Source organism: Lepidothrix coronata, unplaced genomic scaffold, assembly GCF_001604755.1.
Source record: "Lepidothrix coronata isolate B3197 unplaced genomic scaffold, Lepidothrix_coronata-1.0 Scaffold24, whole genome shotgun sequence".
In the NCBI taxonomy this organism is placed as follows: domain Eukaryota; kingdom Metazoa; phylum Chordata; class Aves; order Passeriformes; family Pipridae; genus Lepidothrix; species Lepidothrix coronata.
Window position 1 is genome coordinate 2,050,876 of NW_016690204.1, and position 25,000 is coordinate 2,075,875.

The window sequence follows — 25,000 nt, forward strand, 5'->3', positions numbered from 1 at the left end:
TATTTGAGGCTGGTGTCACATGTCCCCTCCAGGCATCTCCTTTTCAGACCAGACAACCCTGCTTTTATTTCACCCAGGTTTTTCATTTCAGCCCTGAGGGCTCTGATCACTTTTGTTGTTCTGTAGATTGTGCTCCACTGTCCTCAGGTGCTTACAGAGCTGACATCATGCTCCAGTTCAGTCTGAGGTGAAATCTCAGAGTTTAAAAACAATAAAAAAGCAGAGATGGAGGCAGGGCACAGTGCAGGTGGTAGGAGTGAGGCTGAGTGCCTTGAATATTCTGAAGTGCAGCATAACCTGTCTGTCCTGTCAGCATTGCCCTGTTGACTGTGATCACCTCACCAAGGTTGTGTTGGTAACTTGTACCTGAGTGGGGCTGATTCTGGCAAACACCAAACACCTCTGTGGTTTATAATTAACGTATCCAATTAATAAGCAGGGCTGCAGAGACAATGAGCTTCACTTGCATCTGAAGATGCTTCTGCAAACCACCCTGGATTTTACCTCCTTTTCATGCCTTTTTGCCTTCCAGGAGCAGCTTTAATCTGTTGCAGTAAGAAACATTTCTATTTTCCTCCTTAAAAGCAACTTAAATCCACTTCTATCTCTTCATATTTTGGTTTTGAGGTGTTCAGGCCTTTCATTTGTGCTCTGCCCTGCATATTCTTGCCTGAGAGCTCTGGGTTGCCCAGCGTAATACAAACTGCTGCTGTTAAGTAAAATAAGTGCTTTTGCACATATCTTAAGGAAGGAAATGTTTATCACCAGCTGATTAAGTAGAATAGACGGTGCTTTTGTAGTCTTAACAAGCTGAAGGGGGGGAAGAAAAGGAAGGTGTAAGAGAAAGGATCCGGGTGGGGAGTGAAGAGGTAGGAATTAAAGGTGGTTTCTTATGTTTCTTGGTGTTTCCAAGACAAAGACTCACAGTTGATCAGAAAATATAAATATGGTTTTGAAATGTTACAGCTGAGGGAATCTAAAGAGCAACTGCTCCTGAAAAGCCTGTTTCTGCTCTCTTTTATTCCTCCCCAGTGCCAGATTTGGCATTTGCCTGACCCCAGAGTGAATCAATCTAAGGAATTAAATTGTCAAGAAATTATCAGGAAGAAGAAAGACCTCTTTACGTTGTCTTAGCTGCCCAGCAGAATATGTAGTGGGACCAAGCAAAGCCCAGAAGTGCTGCATGGTGGGCAGTGACACTACAGGGAGGGGAAAGCACTTCCATGGGATTGACTGGAACAAGCTGCCCAGGGAGGCTGTGGAATCTCCTTCCCTGCAGATATTCAAAACCCACTGGACATGACCCTAAGTAATGTGCTCAGGGGAACCCTGCTTGAGCAGGGAGGTTGGGTGAGATGATTTCCAGTGGTCCCTTCCAACCTGAACCATTCCAGGATTCTGTGCCTGGAGCTGCAGCTGAAGCCCTCAGCTGATGGATGCAGCTGTGTTGAACAGCTCTTTGTGAAGTGCCAAACAAGAGCACTCCTGTGAGTGGTTAGAGTGGTTATAGTGATTAATCTGTGATTGCTCCCTAAGGCTGGGAATAAACCTTGCAGGTAGTGCTGGAACTGGAGGAACTGTGCAATTAGGTTATGTCTGCAGAATGGTGGGCATGCTCCCATAATGAATGGGCAGGTGCTGCTGCTCCAAGTGTTTCAGCAGTTTCCAGGATTCACAGAGATAGGGCTGGGCTGCATCTGAAGAGCTGAAACAATAAATGGTAGAAACATTCTCCTTACAGCCTGATGACAGTGAAGTGTGAACCCTATTTAGGTGACATGAACCACTTCTGGGAGCAGTGGGCAGTCATTATTAGTGACTGTGTCTTAATTTAAGCAGGGCCATCCTGTAACATAAGACAGTTGGAAAAACCCCAGGAATGTCTGGCACATGCATTCTTAATTCTCTCTTTGCATTATAAAACATGCAGAGCAAGAGTTACATCCTTCTGTATAACACTAAGCATCTTAAGTAGGTGTTTAGTCTTGTCTTGATGAGGGTATCCAAAGCTGCCTTAGGCATGTTCGGATTAGAAGGGAAGGAAATAAAGCCAGTGCTTCTGAAATCTTAATATAGGATTTGAAAGATGTGGAGTTTAGCTTTATTGCCTTTTATTTTTCCAGTGTATTCGAATCCCAGAGTCCCCTGCAGCAAGAGAGAACTTTCAGCAGAATCTTCTCAGCAGCTGTTCTTGCCTCGGGCTGAGGAGTGGATCAGAGTAGAGGTAGGAATTTGAAACCCCACAGCTCTGAGCTGACCTCACCTTCCAAGCCTGGGGCACCTTGGAGCTGTAGCTCCAGTGGGTGATGCCTTGGTCTATGGAAAATGGGGGTCAGGAGCTAAATGTTGTGCTTTGCTTTGGTTCCTGAGGGCGGGATGTCGGAGCTGAGTGACGAAGCCAGCGAGTCGGAGCTGCTGAACCGCAGCCTGTCCATGTGGCACGGGGTCGGGATGATCTGTCGGGAAGAGCTGGATGTCCCTCTGGACTTGCACACAGCCTCCTCCGTTGGGCAGTATGAAGTGGTGCAGGAGTGTATTCAGCGGTGAGAGGGGCTGGGGTGGGCACAGCTCTGGGGTTACCTCTGCCAGGTGTGGTTCTCCCTGGCTGCCGCACTGGTCAGTGCAGCAGGGACACGTCCCTGGAACTCCCAAAGGGTTCTGGGGCACAAAGTTTCAGGGGCAAGTCTGCTGATTAAAATTATTTCCTTAGTAATTTAGCAGAAGGTGTCCCTGCCCATGGCAGGGGGGTGGAACAAGATGGTCTTTAAAGTCCCTTCTAACCCAAACCGCTCCATGAATCTGTGGTTTGGTGGAAGTTGTGCTAGACCTGGAAGGAATTCCATGCAGGCTTCAGTGCTAGAATTTTTTTCAGTGCAATGAAAAAACGATGGTAGCAAGAGGAGCTGATTTCTTTCCTCTGTTATTTAGTGGAGACCTGGATTTAAACCAGAGGAACCGTGGGGGCTGGACTCCGCTCATGTATGCCTCCTACATTGGCCATGACAACATCGTGCACCTGCTGCTGGAAGCAGGAGTGAACGTGAACATCCCCACCCCGGAGGGCCAGACCCCGCTCATGCTGGCCTCCAGCTGTGGGAACGAGAGTGTGGCTTACTTCCTTCTGCAGGTGTGTATCCCGTGATAAATAGGTAAAGCCACGGCACGTGGTTTAAATGCTGGGGTAGGATTGTCCACAAGCTGCAATGTTGTGTTGTGAGTTCAGCTTTGTGCAGGGATTTAAACTCTTGGTATCCCAGCACAGAGGGGTAGTAAAAGCCCAAGCAGAGGGGATGCAGTAAAGGACATTGTCTCTTCTCTTGAAGCAAGGTGCAGAGCTGGAGATGAAGGACATCCATGGCTGGACTGCCTTGTTCCACTGCACCAGTGCTGGGCACCAGCAGATGGTCAAGTTCTTACTGGAGAATGGGGCAAACGCCAACTGCAAGTAAGGAGGAATCTGTCATTTTATTGTCATTTCTCATTCAGATGTGAAAGCAGCAGTTGGCCCATAAAAGTACTCCAACACAGACTTTTGTCTTCCTCTGTACCTTAGGACGTGTGGCACAGCTGATACAAGGACAAACTGTACACTGAATGGTGGTCTGCCCATGTTGTCACTGTTTATTTATTACTAAGATCAAGAGAAATTATATTTAGTGCTTGTTTAATTATGAGCTGAACTCTGAAAGCAAAAGGTGCAATGCCTTCTGAACACAAGTGCACTTTGCAAGTGTTCCTGTTGAATTCTCTATATACTCAGAGTGCAGTTTGATTTTTGAAGTGTGCAGTGCATTCCTGTGCCTTGGGAACTGCTGTACATTTATGCACATGGAATTGCTTGAGGTCAACGAGACGTTCTTGCTTTATTAGCTCCTGCAAAACTGATTTTGCCTCTGGAAGGCAGATCTGCAGCTGGAAGAGTCATCTGTTGCTGTGCAACCAGTCAAGTAACACTGAATCTCACGGGGAGTTTTTCTGGGATAGACCAGAGTGCAGAAGAACAGCCAGTATTTGACAGTTTGTGATCAGCAAAGATTGAGGGATGGAGATGTTCTGTTAGGGTATGGCAATAACTGCAGCACAGTCCAGCTGTGGTTATCCCAGTCCATGTGTTTGTTCTCTCTCTAGGGAGCCAGTGTATGGATATACACCTCTGATGGAAGCAGCTGCTTCTGGCCATGAGATAATTGTTCAGTACCTTCTCAATCATGTGAGTGTCGTGACAGTTCTCTGTAAAGCTGAAAGTCTCTGCCTCCAACCCTCAGAGGAAGAACCACAAGTTTGACACCAGCCTTTTTTGCAGTGTTATGTTTGATCCTTGATGACAGTCAGAAGTCTCAGACTTCCAGGATTGCTTTCAAAGCATCTGTTTTCTGCAGACTAGTACTGTGATTTTACACTGACCTTGCAAGAACAAGAGTGAGGCCTGATTGTAGATTTAATTGAGTAATGACTGAATTAGGAAACAACTAAAGCTGTAATTTTTCTACTGTGTTTAAAGGCTTGCATGCTCAGGCTAGTGGGCATCTTCTGCCTCCAAAGCTTTATTAGCATGCATGCCTCTTAAACAATTTGGTTTTAACATCCCATTTAAGTTGTCCAGCTTCCCACCAGAAGGAGGCAGCAATACAAAACACTTCTCAGATAAACAAGTTCCCCATGCACACAATCAATATACCTGGGTTATTTGGCATTCAGGGATTGGGGACACTGTGGATAAATAGAAAGGCATCAGTGTATTAGTGGAGCTTGAACTGTCTGTCAAAGGTGAGCCTGTATTTCTGATGGAAGAACCAAGACAGTCCTTGGGGTTTTTTTATATATTGCCTTCTGCTATGTACATTTAAAGAGGTATTTTTTCTGCAGGGAGTGAAGGCAGATGTCAGAGATAACACTGGAGCCACAGCACGGACGCTGGCCATGAAGTATGGACATCCAAAGATTGTGGGACTGATAGATTTGCATGCAGCCCCAGTGCCCAAGGTCTTCTGCAGGGGTCCAGGTAACAGATGTTTTACCTTGTTCATTTTAAGATGGAACCTGAAGTGAGGTGTTTGATGTTTTGAAAGCATTTTACTCTGTGTATAGGGTAGTGCTAGTTGGTCTATCCTGGAAATTCCAGCATTTCTGAGGATGGAAGAGTCATGAATCCAACAATTTTTGTCTGCTGTCCCTTTTCTGACCTAGTTTAGTTGTTTCACCCTCCCTCTTTAACATTTTCCTTTTTCTTTCAGCTGCACTTTCAGGACCAGTAGCAAATTAAGTAGGTAAATTACTTACTGTGCTGCTAACAACATGTGTTTGAACTACAGGAAAATATGAAGAGCTGAGTTCCTCAGATGAATCATGTTCTACTCCCCAGAGACAGAGACCTGCTCGTAGGATGAAGGGTCCCAGCATCCATGATGGGCCCCAGGCTTTGGCAAAGATCACAGCAGTTGGGATTGGGTGCAAGAAGCTGTCTTGCTATGGTGAGAAGAGTTAGGAGCCTGACTGAGAGTCCTCTGAGGTCTTTCTGGGCCAGCAATTCTTTTTCTCTTCGTTTGGGATTCGTGTGTGTTTTGTACAGAACAGAGGCAGTAAACACCATCATACAAGGCGATCCAATCTCTGGTTTAGAAAGAAAACCCCTTGAATTCTTTTGTCAAGGCTGGATATTGATGAGTGGGACACTTCCCTGCTCCTACCTCAATGACTGCTCCCCTCCCAGCTTCCCTTTTTGAGGCAGGCTCAAAAGCTGGAGTCCTTCTCAAGCTGATGACAGAGGGAATGGTCACACAGGCCAGGAAATCATCGATCATGAAAGTGAACTCGCTGCTCCTGGACCTGTCAGTCTTTTTTGCCTTCCCTGATGCTTGAAATACTGCTAAAAAATGAGATTACAAAACCTTTGCAATAGGCCAAGAGACAGACAATACCAACTCAGGCTTCAATCCCTGGATGCAGTGGTGTAAAGTTTGTATTCCTGTGCCATAGGTATTTGTCAGGTTGATTACCTGGTTGAAATAACAAAGGATATGGACTTCAAAAGGATGTTCAGAGATCAGTTCCTTCTCTCAAAAACAGATATGTATTATGTATCAAAATGATACTGTGAGCTTCTTAAATGGCAGTGGGATGCTCCTGGTGTTTTAGCACAGTTGCAAAAGGGTTGGTTTTGCAGGGTGTGCTGGGCTGGGGATGGGACACAGTTGTCACCTTGCTCTCTTGAGCAGATGTTTTTGCCCTTTGATCATTTGGGTGTGAAGAGGGTTATTTATTTAAGCTGCTATCTAAGGTGCATCTCTGTTATGAGGCTGTTTCCTCTGACTTCTTTTCAATGCAAGTATGGAAGTACAGCTGCTCTGGGGTTGTGTGAGGGAGCACCTGCATTTCTCAGGTTTTCTCTGTGCCTTTCAGAATGAAACCCGCCAGCTGAGAAAACAGCCTCTTGTTTTGAAATCCCCGAGTGGTTGTATTTTCTGCTGGAGCCTCCCTGCTAACTTGTATCCTAATCTTAGTGTGTTCTCCCTTCCTCTTGCACACAGAGCAGGTCCCCCCTCAGGGCTATGTCACCTTCAGTGACGATGGCAGCTGTGAAGGAGGTGACATCCGGAACCGGGACGTCACCTCTCCGATCAACGAGCAGGATGTGGAGAGCAGCAGCAGCCGGGGTAGGTCACTGTCTGAGAAAATGGTCCAGCTTGCAGTGCACACCTGGATGGGAGTCCAGCCCTTGGCTTGCATGTTCCTTTCCCACTAAGATGTTGAAATTGCAGTATCTCTCCTGAGGGAAGGCTGAGAAAGCTGGGGTGGTTTAGCTACAGAAGACAAAGCTCAGTGTGGGGATCTCATCAATTTGTACAAATAATCTGAAGGAGATGGAGCAAGGCTGTGTCCAGTGGTGTCTGTGGTACTAAACAGACTTGGGGAAAGATTAACATCTGGGATCAGATGTGATATTTCTGCCTCAGGGTTGTCTTGTGTGATGAGTGCTGCATGTGAAGCCTTGCTCTGGATTTCTCCTTCCTTTACACCTCCAGGAGGTTCTGCTGGCAATTGTTTAGCAAAAACAGAATGTAAGAAGTTGAAGCTGACCTTAAACATTTTTTTCCTGTTCCTTTACAGAGGATAATGTTTTCTCCAACAACAACTTGGGAACCATCAGGAGCAGCAGCAGCAGCAGCGAATGCCTGACCAAAGCCCTGGGAGTCAGCAGTGAAGGCTCCTTGGAAAGCAATGAGGTAGGGTCTTCAAACATCCTTTCTCTGCCTTCAGCTTGGCCAGTGCTGTCACCCTTACACAGCCTGCTGTGACTCTACTTCCATGGGAGGTGAAGAAAGGTACTACTACAGGGACAAGAAAACTAAGGAAGGGGAAGAGGTTGGAGGTTATTCCATGGTTTAAACTCACAGCTCACATGGTTCAAGGCAGCTCTGGGGCTGATGTATAGAAGTGCCCTTAGGTCTTGAAGGAGTCTGTACTAGTGATCCTGACATCTTTGCACACTCCTCCTTGGCCTTTACGTTCTGTGGGTGTTTTCTCTTTTCCAGGACTCTGACCATGCAAACAGTCCCCCAAGTCGGAAACAAGCCAAGAGCTTTAAGGTCAAGAACCGCTATAGCAACAGTGACAGCCAGTGGAGCCACTGCTCAGGGAAGGCTGGGGGCTCTGCTCAGCACGTGGTCCTTCCTGAGCCCCCTGCCTACACAGGGCCCCAGGTAACTGCACACAGTCAGTCATACAGCCTGTGTCACTGTAACAGGCCTGGGAGGCTTTTCCAACGTTGCCTAAGCTGCTCTCTTGGATAAAAGGGAAGTTGTCACCAAAACACCTTTGATTCCAAACCTCTGCCCAAACTTAAATGCTTGTGAAACAGCAATTTCTTGTACAGATAATTTTTTACTTAGGTGTTACTTTTGCTTGGAGGGGTTTTCTAGACCTTTCAGGCCTGTGGGTGTGCTACCAAACCTAGCAGTGGTGTGGGCTGGGGTAGAAGTTGGTGTGTCATTTTTCTCTGCACTTGCTAGAAAAGGCCATGGCTGCAGCAGAGAGTCCAGTCCTGCCCTGTTGTGTGACTGTGGAAAAGGGCAGGGAGCCAGGGGAAGCTGTGTTTGCTGCTGGAACCCAGGAAGGTGTTACAGCAGCATGAGGAAGCAGATACTTATGATTAAGAGAAATGGTAATACTTGTTGTTTGTGAGGGTATAAATAAGTTTGGTTTGGATGGGCTGCAGGACCTGGCAACATTCCTTGAGCAGATTGGGTGCCTGAAGTATCTGCAAGTGTTTGAGGAGCAAGACGTTGACCTGCGGATCTTCCTGACCCTCACAGAGAGTGATCTGAAGGAAATAGGCATCACGTGAGTGTCTGTCATGGTGTTCTCATCTTACCCCTTACAAACCATGCACAACCTGGTCAGGAGGGTTTAGCTAGTGAGTGCTGCTCTCTTCTGGCTGCCTCTACACAATTTTGATACCCCCTAGTTCGTGGCTGTAGCACAATCGTGCTATTCACAGAACCACAGAATATGCCAGGTTGGAAGGGACCCACAAGCATCATTCAGTCCAACCCTTAGCCCAGCACAGGACCATCCCCAAGAGTTGCACATGTGCCTGAGAGTATCATCCAAACATTTCTGAACTCAGCCTTGGTGCTGTGACCACTGCCCTGGGGAGCCAGTTCCAGAGACCAACCACTGTCTGGGTGAAGAACCTCATTCTAATATCCAACCTAAACTTCCAGAGACCAACCACCATCTGGGTGAAGAACCTCATTCTAATATCCAACCTAAACTTCCAGTGAGCAACCACCATCTGGGTGAAGAACCTCATTCTAATATCCAACCTAAACTTCCAGTGAGCAACCACCATCTGGGTGAAGAACCTCATTCTAATATCCAACCTAAACTTCCAGTGACACAACTTCAGGCCATTCCCTCAAGTCCTGTCACTGGTCCCCACAGAGAGGAGATCAGTGCCCACCCCTCCTCTTCCCCTCACGAGGAAGTTGTGACTGCAGTGAGGTCTCCCCTCAGTCTCCCTTCTGGCCTAGAGACAGATGGTGCGGGGCTTGGTCGCTGAGGGTTTGCTCTGTCCCCCCAGGCTGTTTGGACCCAAGAGGAAGATGACCTCTGCCATCGCCCGGTGGCACAGCAGCGCTCGGCCGCCCAGCGATGCCCTGGAACTGGCCTACGCGGATCGGCTGGAGGCCGAGATGCAGGAACTGGCCATTCAGCTGCACAAGGTGAGCCTGCTGGGACCTGCTCAGGGCCTCACACGCTGCAAAAAGTGATCGGTGGTGTGGTTTTGTGTTGTGCCTCTAATGTCTTTTCCCTTACCCCAGGCCATAACTTTTAGTGGACACACTTGGTGTCAAGTTGGTCAGATAACAGCACAGGTACAGCTTATCAGCTCATGGAATATGCTGAGTTGGAAGGGACCCACAAGGATCATTGAGTCCAACTCCTGCTCCTGCCCAGGACACCCCAACAATCCCACCCTGTCCCTGAGAGCATTGTCCAAATGCTTCTGGAGCTCTGGCAGCCTTGGGGCCATGACCACTGCCCTGGGGAGCCTGTTCAGTGCCCAGCCACCCTCTGGGGGAAGAACCTTTTCCTGAGATCCAGCCCAAACCTCCCCTGACATAACTTCAGGCTATTTCCTCGGGTCCTCCTTATCCTCTGTGCTCCATGCTTGTGAAGCCTTTGTATCTGCTTCCCATCCAGCTGAGAACCATAGGAGCCAGGGGCAGGAAATGAATCCCTACTCTTTTCGAGCAGTATCATTTTTATGGTGAAGTTGTGCAGCCATCAATGAACAGACTTGTGTTGGTTTGGGAAATTTGCCCTAATGAATATATTTGTAAATGGAGAGGAAGGCAGAATGGTAATTTTGGGGCTGGGCTTGGTGTGGAGAGAACCTGTACTCAGTGTACAAGCTTTATCCAGCTTCCTTTCCCACTGGAAAGGAACCATCTGGTTGCCTAAGCCGTTCAAATGACTTCAGAGCCATGCCAGAGTAGCAGGAGTGAGAGTGATGTGCAGTAATCCCAGCCTAATCCCCTGGTCTGCTCTGCTGCAGAGGTGTGAAGAGGTGGAGGTGATGAAGGGCCAGGTGTGCCAGGAGCAGAAGCTACGTGCAGTAGCTGAGAGCTGCTTGATGGAGCGGGATGAGACCTGGAATGCCATCCAGTGCCAGCTCAGAGAGGCTCAGGCCATGACCAAGGATGCTGGAGTGCTACTGGATCAGATCAAGTAAGTGATTCCCAGGAAATGACACTGAGGCTACTGGGAAATGGGGTTTGGGGTCATATTGGCAGTCTTACAGGTGATGTTTAGGGTAAGGCAGGAGAGCTCACCTGGAACGGAACCTGGACCCATTTTGGATCCTGCCTGATTTTCCCTAGTGGAAAACCACAGCCATGGGAGCAGATGTGAAGCCCTAGTCAGATGTACGAGCTGTAAGTGGCCTGACTTTTTGGGAGTGCTGGGTGCTCCTGTTTCAATTAGAAGGAACCAAAAGGCTGAGGGCTTTGTGCTTACCCAGGGTATGCCTTGGTGATCAGGTGAATGCAGAAAGGAGTTAACTTCCAAACCCTTTCAGAGGACTCACAGTGTCCTGCCCTGGCTAGTGAAGAACACTTTCCTTGCAAGTCTGACAACCAGCAGAAAATCCTGCCCTGTCCATTCACCCCCACCTCAAGACACCTTTTTATTGACTTTGTGGTGCTTTTCTCTAGCCCCAGTTGGACTCCTGTCACAGGCCCTGTTCTGTCCACTGGTAGAACAGGCACATCCTTGGAAGTGGCATTAATCCTGCTGCTTATGAACTCTAGCCCAGCAGGGAGTAGGGTGTGCTCACTGAGCTGGGGTTGGATCCAGAAGGACAGCAGAGCAATATTCCCAGCTGCAAGAGGCAGAGCTTGGCTTTTTCCCTGACTGAGGAGCTGAGGCTCCCTTGTAGAAGGGCCTTGCCATGCTCTGAGGATACACTGCTTGAATTGATTGAATTGACAGCCAGAGAACTTTTGTGCCTTTCTGATGCCTGTCCAAAGGTCACTTCCTTCGCCCATTAAAAACCTTGGATCAGTCTTGATTCTCACACCAACCAGGCACAGCCCCTGGCTTGGGCTTCCTCCTGCTCACCCCAGCCCCTCCTTCTCTTGTCCCCCCTCAGCTTCTCTAGGAATGAGGCAGAGATTGCTGTGGATGGAGATGGGGCACAGTGATGAGCACCCCAAGCTTTGGCTGGGGCACATCTTCCTCTTCCCAGGAAGGAGCAAGGAGCAGTTTGTAACCCAGGGCCCTAGAGGCTGTCCCTGGGCACCCCACGCAGGCTGTAGGAGCACACAGAGCGTTGTTGCCAGGAGAGTCCCTGTGCCCTGCTGATGGGCTGTGTGTTGTTTGGCAGGAGCTGCCAGGCAGAGCTGTCCTCCCGGCTCACCCCGGAGCGGGTGGGCAGCGCAGTGCCCGACACCGGAGAGAGCCGGCGGCCCGGCGAGCGCCCAGGTGAGGAACACCCCAAACTGCAGAGATGGGGGCAAGGAGGGGGGAACAGGAGGCCCCAGAGCCAGCCCATGCTTGTCTTTCCTTGATGAAAGGATGAAGTCAGAGAGTTGGAAATGGATGAGCAGCCAAACCCTTGCACTGAATGTAAAACGTGCTCAGGGGAAGCGTTTAAAGCACTCGGGGTGTTGGGAGTTTAACTGCAGCAGTTTCACAGCAACTTTTGGTTCTCAGCAAGTGGGAAGTTTAGGGGTCTGGCAAGTGCTTGTGGATAGAAATGCAGAGGTGTAAGACAGGTGTTCAGTGACAGCCCTGCTTCTTGGGCATCTGGCTGCACTCAGGTGTGTCACTGCACTGTGCACTGGAGCAGGGGCTCAATCAGAAACTGTGGTTGGTTCCCTATCCCAGTTTGGGGGATTGTCCTGTTCAGTTTGTGGGGCAAACACCTGTACACCTCTGGGTAGGCCTGGCCAGCAGCTCCTTATTGCAAGGAGTTAGCAAATCATCCCTGACAATGTTCAAGGCCAGGTTGGATGGGGTTAGAGCAGCCTGAGCTAGTGGAAGGTGTCCCTGCTCATGGCAGGGGGGTGGAGTCTTTAAGGTCCCTTAAGGGAGATGGTCTTTAAGGTCCCTTCCTATCCAAACCAGTCTGTGAATCCGTGATCCTGCTGCCCATGACACGCTTCTTTCTGCTCTTTGCTTCCTGTTTTAAAAGTGAGACAGAGATCCTGTTGAATTCTGTCCACTTAATCTCTGAGATTTTTAATATGACCCAGACAGTATTAAAACCTAAATTCCAAAGTGGTAGAATTGTCAGAAAACCCCCTCAGTTTGGCACAGGCAGTTCCAACACTCTTCCCGTGTGATTCAAAATTCCAAACTGGAGCCACTTTGGGTGTGGATGCTTCCCAGCAACACCAGCCCTTTGTCTCTGCTCTGTCACAGAGAGCATGCAGATGGAATAACTGTGTGGCTTCTGTCCTTGCAGTGCTGGAAGGGTGGCCACCTTCCCTGAAGTCCCTGAGCTTGCCTGAGCTGTCAGCTGTGCTGGAGGAATGTGTGGAAGAGATGGGTAAGGAGGGAAGGACTCTGGGCAGGTGAAGGGGCTGTTGTGCCAAGGGAAGGCCTGGCTGGATGGGTTTCTGATGGCTTGGAATGGTAATTGAGAGGGACCCAACAATCCCTCCTCATTCAGGGAAGGCTCCAGGCTCTGAAGTTGGTGCAGGCATTTTCTCGTGCTTCTTCTCCCTGCAGATCTGGGGCTCTGCCTCATCCTCTGCTGAGATGCCCAGGCTGAGAGATGGCTCCTGCATCTCCTGCTCAGTGGTCAGAGCTGCTTGGGAAGTGGTTCCCAAAGCCTGTGTCCTGTTCTCCTGATGACAGGAACTTGTCTCAGCTACAGACAGAGAGACTCTCTGTTTTTGGGATGCTGGAAGCTGCAGGGGAGCAGGCAGCAGGAAGGCAGCACAGCAGTGGCTGAGTGCAGCCTGGTTTTCCCTGTAACCTGCCCTGTTCCTAACGCTGATTTTTCCCTTTGGTTTGTCCTCAGGAAAAGCTCTGCAGACTGTGACTCAAAACCTCCAAAGGCTCCAAGCCCCGGGGCAGAGCGAGCCGAGCTGGCTGGAGCCATAACAAAGCAGGAGGGTGAGTGGGAATTACTGCCATCCATCCACAGGGACAGGCTGTGGCACTGAGGGACGTCACCCCTCGCTGCCAGTCCCAACCAGTGCACACACACCAGGGCTGGGCTCTGACTAGTCCTTACGTGCCCTCTGGTTGGTTTTCCCTTTGGAAAACCCTTAGTCCCCTCGTCTCTGTCCCACCAAGGGGTGACTGTCCTCTCTTTCCCGCTGGCCGCAGGAACACCGACGTCGGGTGACTGTTCCACCCGGAAGCTGAAGGAGCGCGGGAGCTGTGCCAGCACCGCGGCTCTGCCGGGCACCACCACAGCCAGGGGGCCTGGCAGGAGGGCTCGGCCACCGCAGAACACACGTGGGAGGACAAGGGGCAGCAGAAGACGACAGCCAGCAGCATTCTGGGCCTGAGTGCTGCCTGGGTTCCCAGGATCCTTGTTCACGCCGGAAGGTTTGGGTTAGGAGGAGAAGCTCTGAGCTCAGAGATTTTACCTGCCTTAAGATTCCTGCAGCCCTTGTTGTTCAGGTCTGTGTGGTGTTAGAAAGTTGGCAGTTACACACAGCAATCAATTAATTATCCTTTTATGCATCCCAACCTCCTCACCATCTCTGAAACGTGTCCTTGGCTCCTCCTGTGCCACGTGGATTGGCACAGAGGATGTATCTGAGTCCATAAGGAAGACAGGTTGTTGTGGAGGGGTGAAGTTTGTAAAGTTTGGCTCTTTGAGCTGCAGTGAAGCTCTGTTCCTAGTTGGAATGTCTGCTCTACTGCCATCCCAGATCTGGGCTTCAAAACCTCTTCCTTCAGCCAGCCCACCCTGGTTCTCTTCAGATTCTTGCCCTCCTCAGGGATTGTTTGTGATCACATGTTGTAGTTTAGGAATGGAATTCCCCAATTTACTGCTCCCCCTGAAACACTCCCAACCATGCTCATTCCCTCCCCCTGTGGTGGGATGGAGAAGAGAACTGGAGGCACAAAGGGTACAGATCAAGAGTTTAGATAAGAACAATTTACTGGGAACAGCAATGAGACAAGGAAACAAATAGTAACAGCAACAATATTAACAACAGATGGTACAAGAGAGGTGAAGAATTCTTACCCCCCTGACTAAAAGGCACCCCTTTCCCCCAGCCCCTCTGTGTGGCAGGAGGTAGTACAGAATAACTTCCTGGTCCTGGTCATGCCCCTCCTGGCTACTCTAAAAATTAACCCTGTCCTGGTTATTCCATCCCCAAAAGCCTGTTTTTGTGGTAAATGCTTTGTAGCCACTTTGCAGCAGAGGCTGTTGGTCTGGTTTGTCCATGCCAAGGTCCCAGCGCTGGCAGTGGCTGCAAGGCAGATGGTCCCCTGGAAGTGCACGAGAGAGAAGGAAGAGCTCAGGACTGTTGAGCTTCCCATGCCTGTGGCAAGCAGCAGAATGCCAGGGCAGCAGAGCAGGAACTGAGGGATGGCTCTGTCCCCCATGGGAGATGGGCACAAGAAACCACATCCCAGATGGAGCTGTGGTGCAAAGCTTTGGTCCTCCCCACTGCCTGCCTTTCATTGAAATAGTTCTGGCAGGGCATTCTTGTGTGGGCATTTTCAAAGGACAGGCAGTGCAGGAAGAGGTCCCTCCTGTGGGAGCTCAGAGTGACCACAGGGGCTCTGGTGACAGGGACTTTGGTGTAAAATGGTTGCCAGCAACTCTGTTCCCATTTATTACTGAGTCTTTTGGGGGGGGGGACAACAATGAAAACCCGAGGTCTGTGAGTGATGGCCTTGATGAGTTGAGAAAAGTCTCTTGGGGAAGAGGATGAAATTGTTCATTTGATTTTTGGACGTTGGTCCAAAAATAATGCCAAAATACAAAAATCCATTCTGGCTCCATCCTTTGAGCTGGTCACCCCTTCTGATGAGCTGCCTGAGGAGTCCCCTTGGGCAGGGTTGAGAGCTGGTCTGCCTGTGTAACAAGGACATTGCTCTGACTGGGGGGTCTGTGCCTCCTGGGACAGTTTTGTGGCACCCACTGTCCCAAACCAGGCAGGTATGGCCCTCTCTGCTGTGCCCCTGCCCCACTGGCAGCTCCTGTGTGCTGGGGGTGCTGCTTTCTGCTCACATTTAACTCTTAAATTCATCACAACACACTATTTTGTCATTTTTAGCAAATGCCATAGTGCACATGGCACCCAGTGCCAGCTGCAGGACAAGGCTGCAGGAGCTTCATCCTGAAGAATTTTGATGAGGTGGAACTAATTCTCCTAAGGCAGCATCCCTGGAAATTCCTCAGAATTTCTGGAGGTTGTGCTGGGAAGAGTATTCTGTGCTTTGTCTCTCATTCCCTGTCAGTGGAGGAATGGGGCCTCCTTAGCCTTGGCAGTGCCTCTAGCTGCATTATGCAGGTTTATCAATACTGTGTCCCTTGAATTTAAGGCAAAACCACCTCAAAAAACTCAGGGAAAGGGCCTGGGAGCACCTGGAGAGCAAGGGAAGCTCTGGCTCAGCAGTGCCTTAGAACTGGGTGGACTTCGCAGGACACAGCTGAAAGGAGACTACACAGATTTAGGTCTGGCTTTGCTCAGTCTTAAGAGTGGAAAACATGGGTTTGGAGGGGTTAAGATGGTACATCCAATAGATTGTAGTGCTTGGGAGCCTGGGAAAAGGGGAAAGATGGGGCAGTGTGTGAGTGAAGGAAAAGGAGAGGCCCCAGAAAAGGTGCTGCAGGGGCCCAGGTGTAAAGGCTTCAAGGGGTGTGAAAGCAGAAAAGGGGACACTGGGATGGGAATTTTCTAGAACAGTGTTTCCCTGAGGAGGCAGTTCCTTAAAGAGGATGTTAACCAGCATTCCTTGCTGCCAGGGGGGCTGTGCAGGCAGCAGGGAGCCTGGTGCTACCCTAAGGCAAGCTGTCTGAGGAAAACAGTAATTGCTAACTTGGGATAAAAGAATAAAAACTGAGAACCTATTTGTGGTGTGTGGGTTTCTCTGGAGGGTGCTGGACTGTGGAATCATGAACTAGTTTCCTGATTTATTTGAGGCAGTGGGTAATACATACAGTGCTTTCCAGCTTCCTCTCCCAGGTGGTTGCAGGCTCAAGGGACAGGGAATGCCTCATCCCTGGCTTCCCAGCCCTGCCCTGGCTCCTCTCAGAGGTGCCATCCTTGCAGCACTACCTGGGGGGGGGATGTGGGAATCCCTTGGGACCCCAAAGCACCCACCAAAGAGCAGCAAATCAGCACCTGTGGAGCTGCTGGAGTGAGTCCAGAGGAGGCCATGGAAATGCTCTGAGACCTGGAGCTCCTCTGCTCTGGAGCCAGGCTGGGACAGCTGGGGGTGTTCACCTGGAGAAGAGAAGGCTCCAGGGAGACCTGAGAGCCCCTTCCAGGGCCTAAAGGGGCTCCAAGAGAGCTGGAGAGGGACTGGGGACAAGGCATGGAGGGACAGGACAAGGGGGAATGGCTTCCCACTGACACAGGGCAAGGTTAGATGGGATACTGGGAAGAGATTCTTGGCTGTGAGGGTGGTGAGGCCCTGGCACAGGTTGCCCAGAGAAGCTGTGGCTGCCCCTGGATCCCTGGAAGTGTCCAAGGCCAGGTTGGACGGGGCTTGGAGCAACCTGGGCTGGTGGAAGGTGTCCTGCCCATGGCAGGGGGTGGAACAAGATGAACTTTAGGGTCCCTTCCAACCCAAACCATTCTGGGATTCGGCTCTGGGTGCCCAAGAGCTGTGTCCCTCCCTCCCTCGGAGCAGACAGAAGCAGCAGGCTCTTCTTGCTGAAAAATAAACATTTATTTACATCTGAAAAGAGAGTTAATGTGTAAAATGGTCTCATGGGGGGCTACATCAATCCAGGACAACTCCTGTGTGACTCCAGCATGGCACAGCCTCTTTTGTTGGTGTGCTTGAGACAGCCTCTCTGTGAGACACTGCAAGAGGCTCCCCCAGCCTGTCAGGGAAGGGGCAGGAGCTGGAGAACCTTCTGTGTCCATGTGCATGTGCTGCAGAGTCCCAGCTGCTTCCTCCAGCCTGGAGGGGCCTTTTTTGCAAGAGAAAGGAAGGAACCTGGTTAGGAACAAGTACTCGGGAGCATGTCTGTCCTGCTCCTGAGGGTAACAGCAAGGACCCAAGGTGATGGTGGTGACTGTGGCTGCTCCTGGCTCTTCCAGGAGAACACAGGACCAGGACAGGAGCTGGAAGCCAGGCACGTGCAGCCCCACTCAAATCACTCTGCCTCAGATGCCTCCCTTGCCAAGGCAGAGGTGTCAGTGCTCCTGAGCTTCCTGGGCTTCACAGGCTGCTTGGAGAGGGTGGGCTGATGCTTTGGCACCTCACAGGAAAGTGAACTCCCTGAGTCAGCCTTTTGCCAGCAAAACAGAGCGTGGCTCCTGTCTGGGCCTGCCCAGCTCTCCCCCAGCAGAGGAGGGGGTGGTTGGGCTGGATGCTGGACCTGGGATGCAGAAGGTTGGGCTTGGCTCCAGCTCCTGCAAGCTGCTACTCTCAAATCCTTCACTCCCTTGTGACTTCGAGGCTCCATCCTTGGCTCTGCCCACAGCGAGGGGGGACCTGCTGCAGAAGGGGCTTGGAGAGGAGGAACCAAGCAGTGTGTGCAGCTGAAGAGCAGCGAGGAGGAGGTGGGTGCTGGAGCCATGTTCTGTGTCCGTGATGAGGATGGAGAGAAGGTGCAGAAGCAGCACCTCACTGTGAAGAGCTTCACAAGATGACTGTGCATGTCTGGGAGCTGTCAGGGGATTGGTGAGATGGTCCTTGGGTAGGACAAGGAGGGGAGGACAGGGATGCCTGTCCTGATGTGTTGGTGCCACAGGAGGGTTTGGGCAGAGGGGCAGCAGGTCCATGCAGCAGTGCCAGGCTGAATAAAGTCTCCCATTCCCACTGCTGAGGGTCAGGCTCCCTCCAGCTGCCGTGATCCCCTCCCACATGTGCCTGGGCAGTGTGGGTGGGCAGGGGGTTCCCCTGCACACGGCTGGTGGGTGCTGGCAGGGGTTGCTGATGGTGCACAGGTGGTGGTAGGAAGCAGTTCCTGCTGCCCACGCAGCCCCCAAGCCCAGGCAAGGTGAGGCCCCCAAGGAGGCAACGATGCCTGGCAGTGTCTGGGGTGCCCATCTCCCCCTTGGACCACAGTGGGGGGATGTCCCTTCCAGCAGCTCCAGTGTGGCACAGCCAAACACTGGTCCCAGCCTGGACATCCCAGGTGGGCACTGCCCAGCACAGCTCCCCACAGCCCCCCACCCTCCAGCTGGGCCCTTGTGCCCATGGTAGACAACAGCCCCTGTGCCCTGGCTCTGCGGGCAGTCACTGCATCACTGGGCACAGCAGAGCACTGGGTAGTCGAGTTTCCAGAGCTGCCACTTCTTCTTCATCTCAGACTTCACCTGACACGGAGGGGAGAAGGGGGGCTCGTCCCTGGCCACGCCCTCCCCGCAGGCAGAGGATGGGATGGGAAAGGCAGGCAGGAGACGCTGTGGCAGGTACGTACCTCTTTGTTGGCAAAGCAGTACAGCACGGCCACCAGGAAACCCTGCAGGGAGAGCAGGGAGTGAGACCCCACTGCCATCCCTCTCCTGGGGCTGGGGTGGGCTTAGACTCCCCCCAGACCATTTCTGGGTGCTTTTAGGGCTGAGGTCCCTCTGCCACCGCTGCCCCAGAGAGCACAGGAGGCACCGGGGCAGAAGGTGAGAGAGATGGGGTCCCCACCCCATGGAGGCACCACGGGGAGAGCGAGCTGGAAGAGGCCCCCCCAGTTCTTGCTCCATTATGTGCTCAGACCAAGGACGTGTCACACTCGTGCCTCACCTGGAAGGAGTTGAGGAAGAGGGTGAAGAACACCTTGATGTAGCGCAGGATGCCCGTGGTTTGCTCGTCGGTGGCGAAGATGAAGACAACCTCATGGATACCAAAGAGAGGGATGAGGGTGAGGGTGGCTTTGGCCAGCCTGGAAGAGTGTAAAGGGATCCTAAATCTTCTAGATAAAGTCAGGGTGGTCATTTAAGGACGTGAAGGGTGGAGGAGCAGGGTGGGGATGGATGGGGAGGGGGAGGTGGATGTGGTGTTATCCCGGGACCAGGGATGAGCCAGAGTGGCCACCCCCTCCCTCCTTCCCAGCTCACCGCAGCTTGTAGTCAGCGTAGCCCTTCTGGTTGGCTCGGAGCTTGGCCAGGATCACCTTGAGGATCCGCATGAAAATGAGCAGGTTGATCTGGGGAGGGGGAGACAGTGCAGGGGCACACAGAGCCCAGCACCCCCACCCCTCACAGCCCACCCTGGCCATGATATGCACCCTCAGGGCCTGCAGCAGATGGCACATCCTGTGCTGCCAAGGCTGCTGCTGCCCTTCCTCCCTTCCTGCCATCCCAAAATCCTGACCAGGAAGCATCAGGGACCACCCTCAGTCCCTTTCTCTGGAGTTAAACACTCTCCTTCTTGCACAGAGCAATTTGCAATTTGCTGGTAAAAAATCAACCCCGTGTCCATTTCCCTGATCCTTGGAGGCCAATCCACCTTCCTGCACTCTGCTGGGAGCTTCCCCAAGGGATCACAGCCCTGCCCAGGGCTGGGAGCCAGGGGCTCAGCTGCTGTTGTCCAAAAAGGCACAGGGGTAGCAGGTGTCCCCTACCAGGGAGGCAAGCAGGATGGGGATGCGGATGATCCACCAGTAAGCCATGTTCTCATTCAGTGCCCAGCACCTGCCCAGGGAGACACGGAGAGCAGCACCATCAGCCCGTGCCAGGGGTGCAGGATGAGGCCAAGAGCTTTCCAGCCCCAGCCAGGTGGCTCAGGGACCTTGAGCAGCCTCTGTCCAGTCCCAGCCTGGGGCTGAGCATCCCCGAGGAGCCCCCACCCATCCTCACTCACTCTGCATTCTCCTTCAAGTACTTGGCAGCCATCCAGGGCACCACGAACACCACAGGGGTCCCTGCAAGTCACACAGCAAACCCTGTAAAACCAAGCACCCTCCTGAGATTAGAAACCAGTCCCAGGGCAGGGGCACCGTGGGGACACCCAGGGTCAGCAGGGCCCCCACCCCACACCCTCCCGGGGCTGGTTTGGACCATGGTGCCCCCCAGCACTGGGTACTGTGCCCTCCCCACCGCACACCCAGGTGGCCCCTACCCCAGCCCAGGTAGAGGTAGAGCCTGTAGTAATTCTTCTCGGAGAACACGGCCCCGATGAGCAGCTTGTAGAGGTAGATGGCTTCAACCAGGAACCAGTAGTGGTTGGCCAGGATGCAGTACTGCATCAGCACCTGCGCCACCCGGCACCCCAGCGCAGCCTGCCACAGGAGAGCCCCCGTGGGGCTGGCTGGGTGCCCACCCACAGCACCACGGGCACCCCGAGAGCTCACCCATGGAATGCACAGGCACCCCAAAATGTTTTCCATCAGGTGTACAGTGTTACACAGGCACCCCAGGTGCTCACCCACACGGGCACGGTACCCTCGGGCTCACCCGGAGGGTGTGTGAGCGCCTCAGAATCTCATCCATCAGGTGTATGGTCTTACAGACACCCCAAGAGCTCACCCACGGGAGCACAGGTGCCCTGAGCTCACCCAGAGGCTGTATGGGCACCCTGAGAGCTCATCCCTCAGGTGCTGCACGGGCACCCAAAGCTCTCTGAGAGCTCAGCCACTGGGTGCACCTCAAGAGCTCATCCCTCAGGAGCAGGGCACTGCACAGGCCCAGAGCTCTCTCATCAAGTGCACAGGTAGCCCAAGGGGTACCCACGGGGGCATGGGCAGCACAGGCCCCCCAGAAGCCTGTCCACTGGGTGTATGAGCACCCAAGAACTTGCCTACCCACACACACAGGTACCCCAGGACCATCACCGGGTGCATGGGCAGCACCAGCACCCCAAGAGCTCACCCACCAACATGGGGCTGCACAGACACTGACACCCCCTGCTCCCCCCTCCCCGGGGGCAGGATCCCCACCCCACCTCCAGCCCAGCATTGATCGGGGTCCCCCCCGGGGCAGCACTTGCCTCGTGGCTCAGCAGGTTCTCCCAGTCAGCCACCTGCCCCAGCTCCACGCCCCAGCGCCGCTCCAGCAGCGCGTCCTTCACCATCACCGAGGTCGCCCGCAGGCCAAAGGAGGCGAAAAGGTTGGCATGGATGTAGTTCCTGGTGCAGCGGAGGTTCCTGCCGAGTGCCAGGGGTCAGGCAGGGCACCTCTGGGCTCAGCTGCCACCAGCTAGCAGGGACCAGGGCCATGTCCCCCCAGCTCTCCCACCTGAAGACGGTGAGGACGAGCAGGGCAGAGATGAGGGTGAGGAGTGACAGCGAGTACCCCACGGTGTAGAGCACCTTGAAGCTCACCATCAGCCTGCGGGCACGCTCCTGCAGGGAGCACAGCACCCTGAGCCGGGTGGGCAGCACCTGCCGAGTGGTTGGGGTGCCTGTCCCTCCCTGGCCAGGGTGCCCTGTCCATCTCTGCCCAGTGCCAGGGCCAGGGTCCCACCTCCTCAGCGGTGACCTCCATCTCCTCCTCACACTGTGAGTAGTCCCTCCAGGGCTGGCTGCCATTCACCATCACCCACTGCCCGTCGGCACCGCACCGGCGACTCACCAGCCCGTGTTTCACTGCGGACACAAAGCACCAGCACGTTCCCCTTGGGCTCCCCCAAACCCCTCTCCTGGGATGATAGGTCAGACCCTGCTCAGCCCCAAAGACCCTCTTCCAGGGCAGGCATGAGCAGGGCATAAGCTGGCTGTGCTCTGTGCTCTGGGCCCCAAGTGTCCCCTTACTCCAGGTGTGCTTGTGGGTCTCTCTCCCCCCATCATCAGGCAGGAGGGGAACCCTGAGAGCCTCTCCCCCCCAGCACGGCTCCGCTCTGGCTCCCAGCGGTGGGATGGCAGAAGGGGATCCTCACCTTTCTCAAACCAGGGCAGGTAGAAGGGGCAGGAGACGTTCACAGCGGTGCCAGGGCTCCCGTCGGGCCAGCAGGCATACATGTCGAATGTCCGGTTGCAGAACAGCCCTTGCAATGGCAGTGAGGGGGGAAAAGCTGATTGTCAGATGCTGCTGGCACGGCCACATCCAGCCCTGCCATCCCAGCACCTCTGAGGGGGCTGGTGTCACCCTGAAGGGGCCGTGGTACCCCACACCAGCCCTGGACTCCCCTGGGCATTCCAGCCCTGGGCATCCCATCTGAGACATGGAGATCCTTGTCAGTCCTCCTGCTCATGAGGGTGACCAGCACAGAGGATGCTGGAGGAGGGATAAAGCCCAGCCCTGGCTCTGTGTGCCCTGTGTCTGATGCTGAGCTGGGCACAGCTGGGTACCTGCGGGGTAGGGCTCGCTCGCCATCCTCCTCAGACACTCGTCACGGTACCGCAGCCACTCCTCAAAGGTCTTCTCCAGCACCTTGGCCCCGCCGTGCTGCAAGTCCAGAGCTGAGTCAGAGCCTCCTGCCCCACCACCTGCATCCCCCTGGCAAACCACTGTGTGCTGCATCCTCGGGATGGGCAGGGACACAGGACAGAGCCAGGATGGAGCCTGCTGGCCGTGGGTCAGAGGCTGGCAGTGCCAACCCTGCTGCCCCGTGGCCCCAGCTCGGCCCTCACCGGCATGGAGAACAGGCACACCCAGGCGAGTTGGACAAGGCTCCCAAGGCATCCAGATCCAAGCATGTCCCTCATGGCTGCTCCTACCAGCCTGCAACCAGCGCTCCCGGTGCTGAGGTGCATCTCAGGCTGAGCTGGAGACCCGGATCCTGGGGAAGAGGTGGAGGAATGAGCATGGCTCGGCTCTGCCGGCCACCCACACCAGTGTGGAGGAGGAGATGTGCTTCTCCTCAGGAAGCAGAGAAGATCCTGGGCATGTCCTGGGCTGCCACAGCCCCGGATCACTTCCCCGCTGGAGACAAAACCTCGGGGAGTGCCAGGCAGAGTAGCCGGGCTGTAACTGGATCACACCTCTTGGATGAGCCTTGCCAGCTTCTACCCATCACTGCCGGCCCCGGGCTGCGACGGTGAAACCGCAGGGGAGCAAAAGCCACCGTGACAGCCGACGTGACAGCCCCAGTGCCACCGCTGCCACCCCAGCAGGTGGCACTGGGTGACCCGGGAAGGGGCCATGGCTCCAGGGCCAGGAGGCAGGGAGTCCTCTCCAGGGGTTCCTCGGGACACCCTTGCCCCGCTGCCGGCCAGAGGATGGGACAGCCCAAACCAGCTGCTCCCCATCCCCTCCCGCCCCGATCCTGCTCGCAGAGACCCCTCGCAGCCCAGCCGGGGGGTTCAGGGGCAGGAGGAGCACAGTCCCCCCCGGGGCTCCCCGGTCCTCCCCATCGCTCCAGGCTGGACGACCCCAGCCCGGGCCCCCGCTTCCAGCACGGACCCGCCGGTCTGTGTCCCCCTGAGGACCCCATCAGGTCCCACTCGGTGTCTGCGGGGGTCCCGATGCTCCGCCGGGGCTGCGCCGCTTTCTCCGCCCGCTTACCCGACTCCGCGGTACCGGCAGCCCGGGCAGTCCCGGTGTCACTGTATTCCCAGGATTACCGGCAGCTGGTACGGCGTTCCCGGTATTACCGACAGCACCGGTGTTCCCGGTGTTTCTGGCAGCCCTGCAGCCCCGGTGTTCCCGTTGTTCCCAGTGTTCCTGGTATTCCCGACGTTCCCGGTGTTTCTGGCAGCCCTGCAGCCCCGGCGTTCCCGTTGTTCCCGCTGTTCCCGGTATTCCCGGTATTCCCGGTGTTCCCGGTGTTACGAGCAGACCCCGCTCCGCGAGGTGAACGCGGCGGCGACCGAGCGGTGTCTGCGGCGGAGCCACCTCCTGCCAGCGCCCTGCCCCGACCGGAGGGGGAGTTTCGGGGGGGGCTTCGGGGGGTTTAGGGGGGAGTTTGGGGGCGGCACCGCCCCCGGGGGCTCGGGCCGCCCCGAGGGGATCCGCGGGGTCCCGGTGCCGCTGCCCCCGCTTAGGGGGGAGTTTGGGGGCGGCACCGCCCCCGGGGGCTCGGGCCGCCCCGAGGGGATCCGCGGGGTCCCGGTGCCGCTGCCCCCGCGCCTACGGAGCTCCGGCACCGACCCACGGAGCGCCCCGTGCATCGCACGGGAATGGGGACAGGGATCCAGGTCCAGCCCCATCCGGAGTCCCCAGCAGAATGACAGGAGAACAGGGATGGGGGTCCAGGTCCAGCCCAGCTGAGGGTTCCTATTTGCATGACATGGGGTCAGGGATGGGGGTCCAGCCCTCAAACGATGGGTCACAGGGATCAGCCCAAGGGTCCGGACTCCTCCAGTCTCCCCCAGAGCCCTGTCCTCCCCATCATGCAGCCCCAGGGAGAGTCACGGGGGTCCTTCACCTTCCAGACTTGGTGCCCCTCTGGCTGTTCCCTGGGACAGGGAACCCTGTGTTCTCCCTCACAGAGTACTGTGAGGTGCTGGCACAGTGACAGCCCCTGTGCAGGCAGGGTGGGCTGCTGGGGCCACGCTCTCCCGGGGACCAAGAGGCTCTGGGGACAATACTGGATCCAGCACAGCCCATGGGTCCCATCATCCATCCAGGGAAACCTCAAGGGCAGGGACAAGCCATGGGACAAGCCTGGTGGCGCTGGTCACATCCTGGGGAGGGAGTGGGTCTCTGCTCTGGAGACCCCCAAATACCAGCAGCCCCTCTGGGCTCCCACCTTCCCTCCAGTGCAGCCATGCTCCCCTCCACCCCTGCACGCTGGTGCTGGCCCTGCCCTGCAGCAGAACGCCACGTTCATACCTCAAAACGCCTGAATGCACCAGGAAAAATGCATTTATTTTGCAAAAATAATGCTCTTTGCCTCAAAACTGCTGCAGTGGGCTCAGAGCAGACCCATGAGTCAGATGGATGAGGAGTCACATCTGTTGCTCCAGCCATGCAAGCGTTGTCTGGTTATTCCAAGTGACAAATAACACATTTTGGAGCAG

General features: G+C 54.3%; 2 protein-coding genes across 4 annotated transcripts in view; one reads left to right on the forward strand and one right to left on the reverse strand.

Moving 5' to 3' along the window:
• ANKS3 (ankyrin repeat and sterile alpha motif domain containing 3) overlaps window positions 1–16,057 on the forward strand; it is a 17,542-nt gene extending 1,485 nt beyond the window's left edge. For 2 of the 3 annotated variants that reach the window (XM_017809064.1, XM_017809065.1), the window contains 17 exons: window positions 2,124–2,224; window positions 2,371–2,543; window positions 2,929–3,127; window positions 3,324–3,445; window positions 4,129–4,210; window positions 4,867–5,002; window positions 5,313–5,471; window positions 6,528–6,653; window positions 7,108–7,223; window positions 7,533–7,700; window positions 8,216–8,340; window positions 9,083–9,224; window positions 10,061–10,233; window positions 11,390–11,487; window positions 12,473–12,556; window positions 13,034–13,128; window positions 13,345–16,057. In XM_017809064.1, coding sequence (XP_017664553.1) covers window positions 2,124–2,224; window positions 2,371–2,543; window positions 2,929–3,127; window positions 3,324–3,445; window positions 4,129–4,210; window positions 4,867–5,002; window positions 5,313–5,471; window positions 6,528–6,653; window positions 7,108–7,223; window positions 7,533–7,700; window positions 8,216–8,340; window positions 9,083–9,224; window positions 10,061–10,233; window positions 11,390–11,487; window positions 12,473–12,556; window positions 13,034–13,116 — 2,087 coding nt within the window. In that variant the 3' untranslated portion in view covers window positions 13,117–13,128; window positions 13,345–16,057. Of the gene's footprint in view, window positions 1–800; window positions 870–2,123; window positions 2,225–2,370; window positions 2,544–2,928; window positions 3,128–3,323; window positions 3,446–4,128; window positions 4,211–4,866; window positions 5,003–5,312; window positions 5,472–6,527; window positions 6,654–7,107; window positions 7,224–7,532; window positions 7,701–8,215; window positions 8,341–9,082; window positions 9,225–10,060; window positions 10,234–11,389; window positions 11,488–12,472; window positions 12,557–13,033; window positions 13,129–13,344 lie in introns of those variants that run through there. The other variant, XM_017809066.1, reaches the window with a different exon arrangement.
• A 2,320-nt stretch (window positions 16,058–18,377) lies between these two features.
• LOC108494374 (glucagon receptor-like) lies at window positions 18,378–23,675 on the reverse strand. Its single transcript, XM_017808792.1, has 14 exons — window positions 23,544–23,675; window positions 22,670–22,818; window positions 22,388–22,484; window positions 21,976–22,083; window positions 21,564–21,685; window positions 21,336–21,442; window positions 21,088–21,244; window positions 20,221–20,380; window positions 19,963–20,023; window positions 19,724–19,793; window positions 19,218–19,306; window positions 18,904–19,042; window positions 18,587–18,628; window positions 18,378–18,482 (listed from the first exon to the last, which is right to left on the reverse strand). The coding sequence occupies exons 2-14, from the start codon at window positions 22,790–22,792 to the stop codon at window positions 18,411–18,413; spliced, it is 1,347 nt and encodes a 448-aa protein (XP_017664281.1). The 5' UTR covers window positions 22,793–22,818; window positions 23,544–23,675; the 3' UTR covers window positions 18,378–18,410.
• Window positions 23,676–25,000: the final 1,325 nt, after the last annotated feature.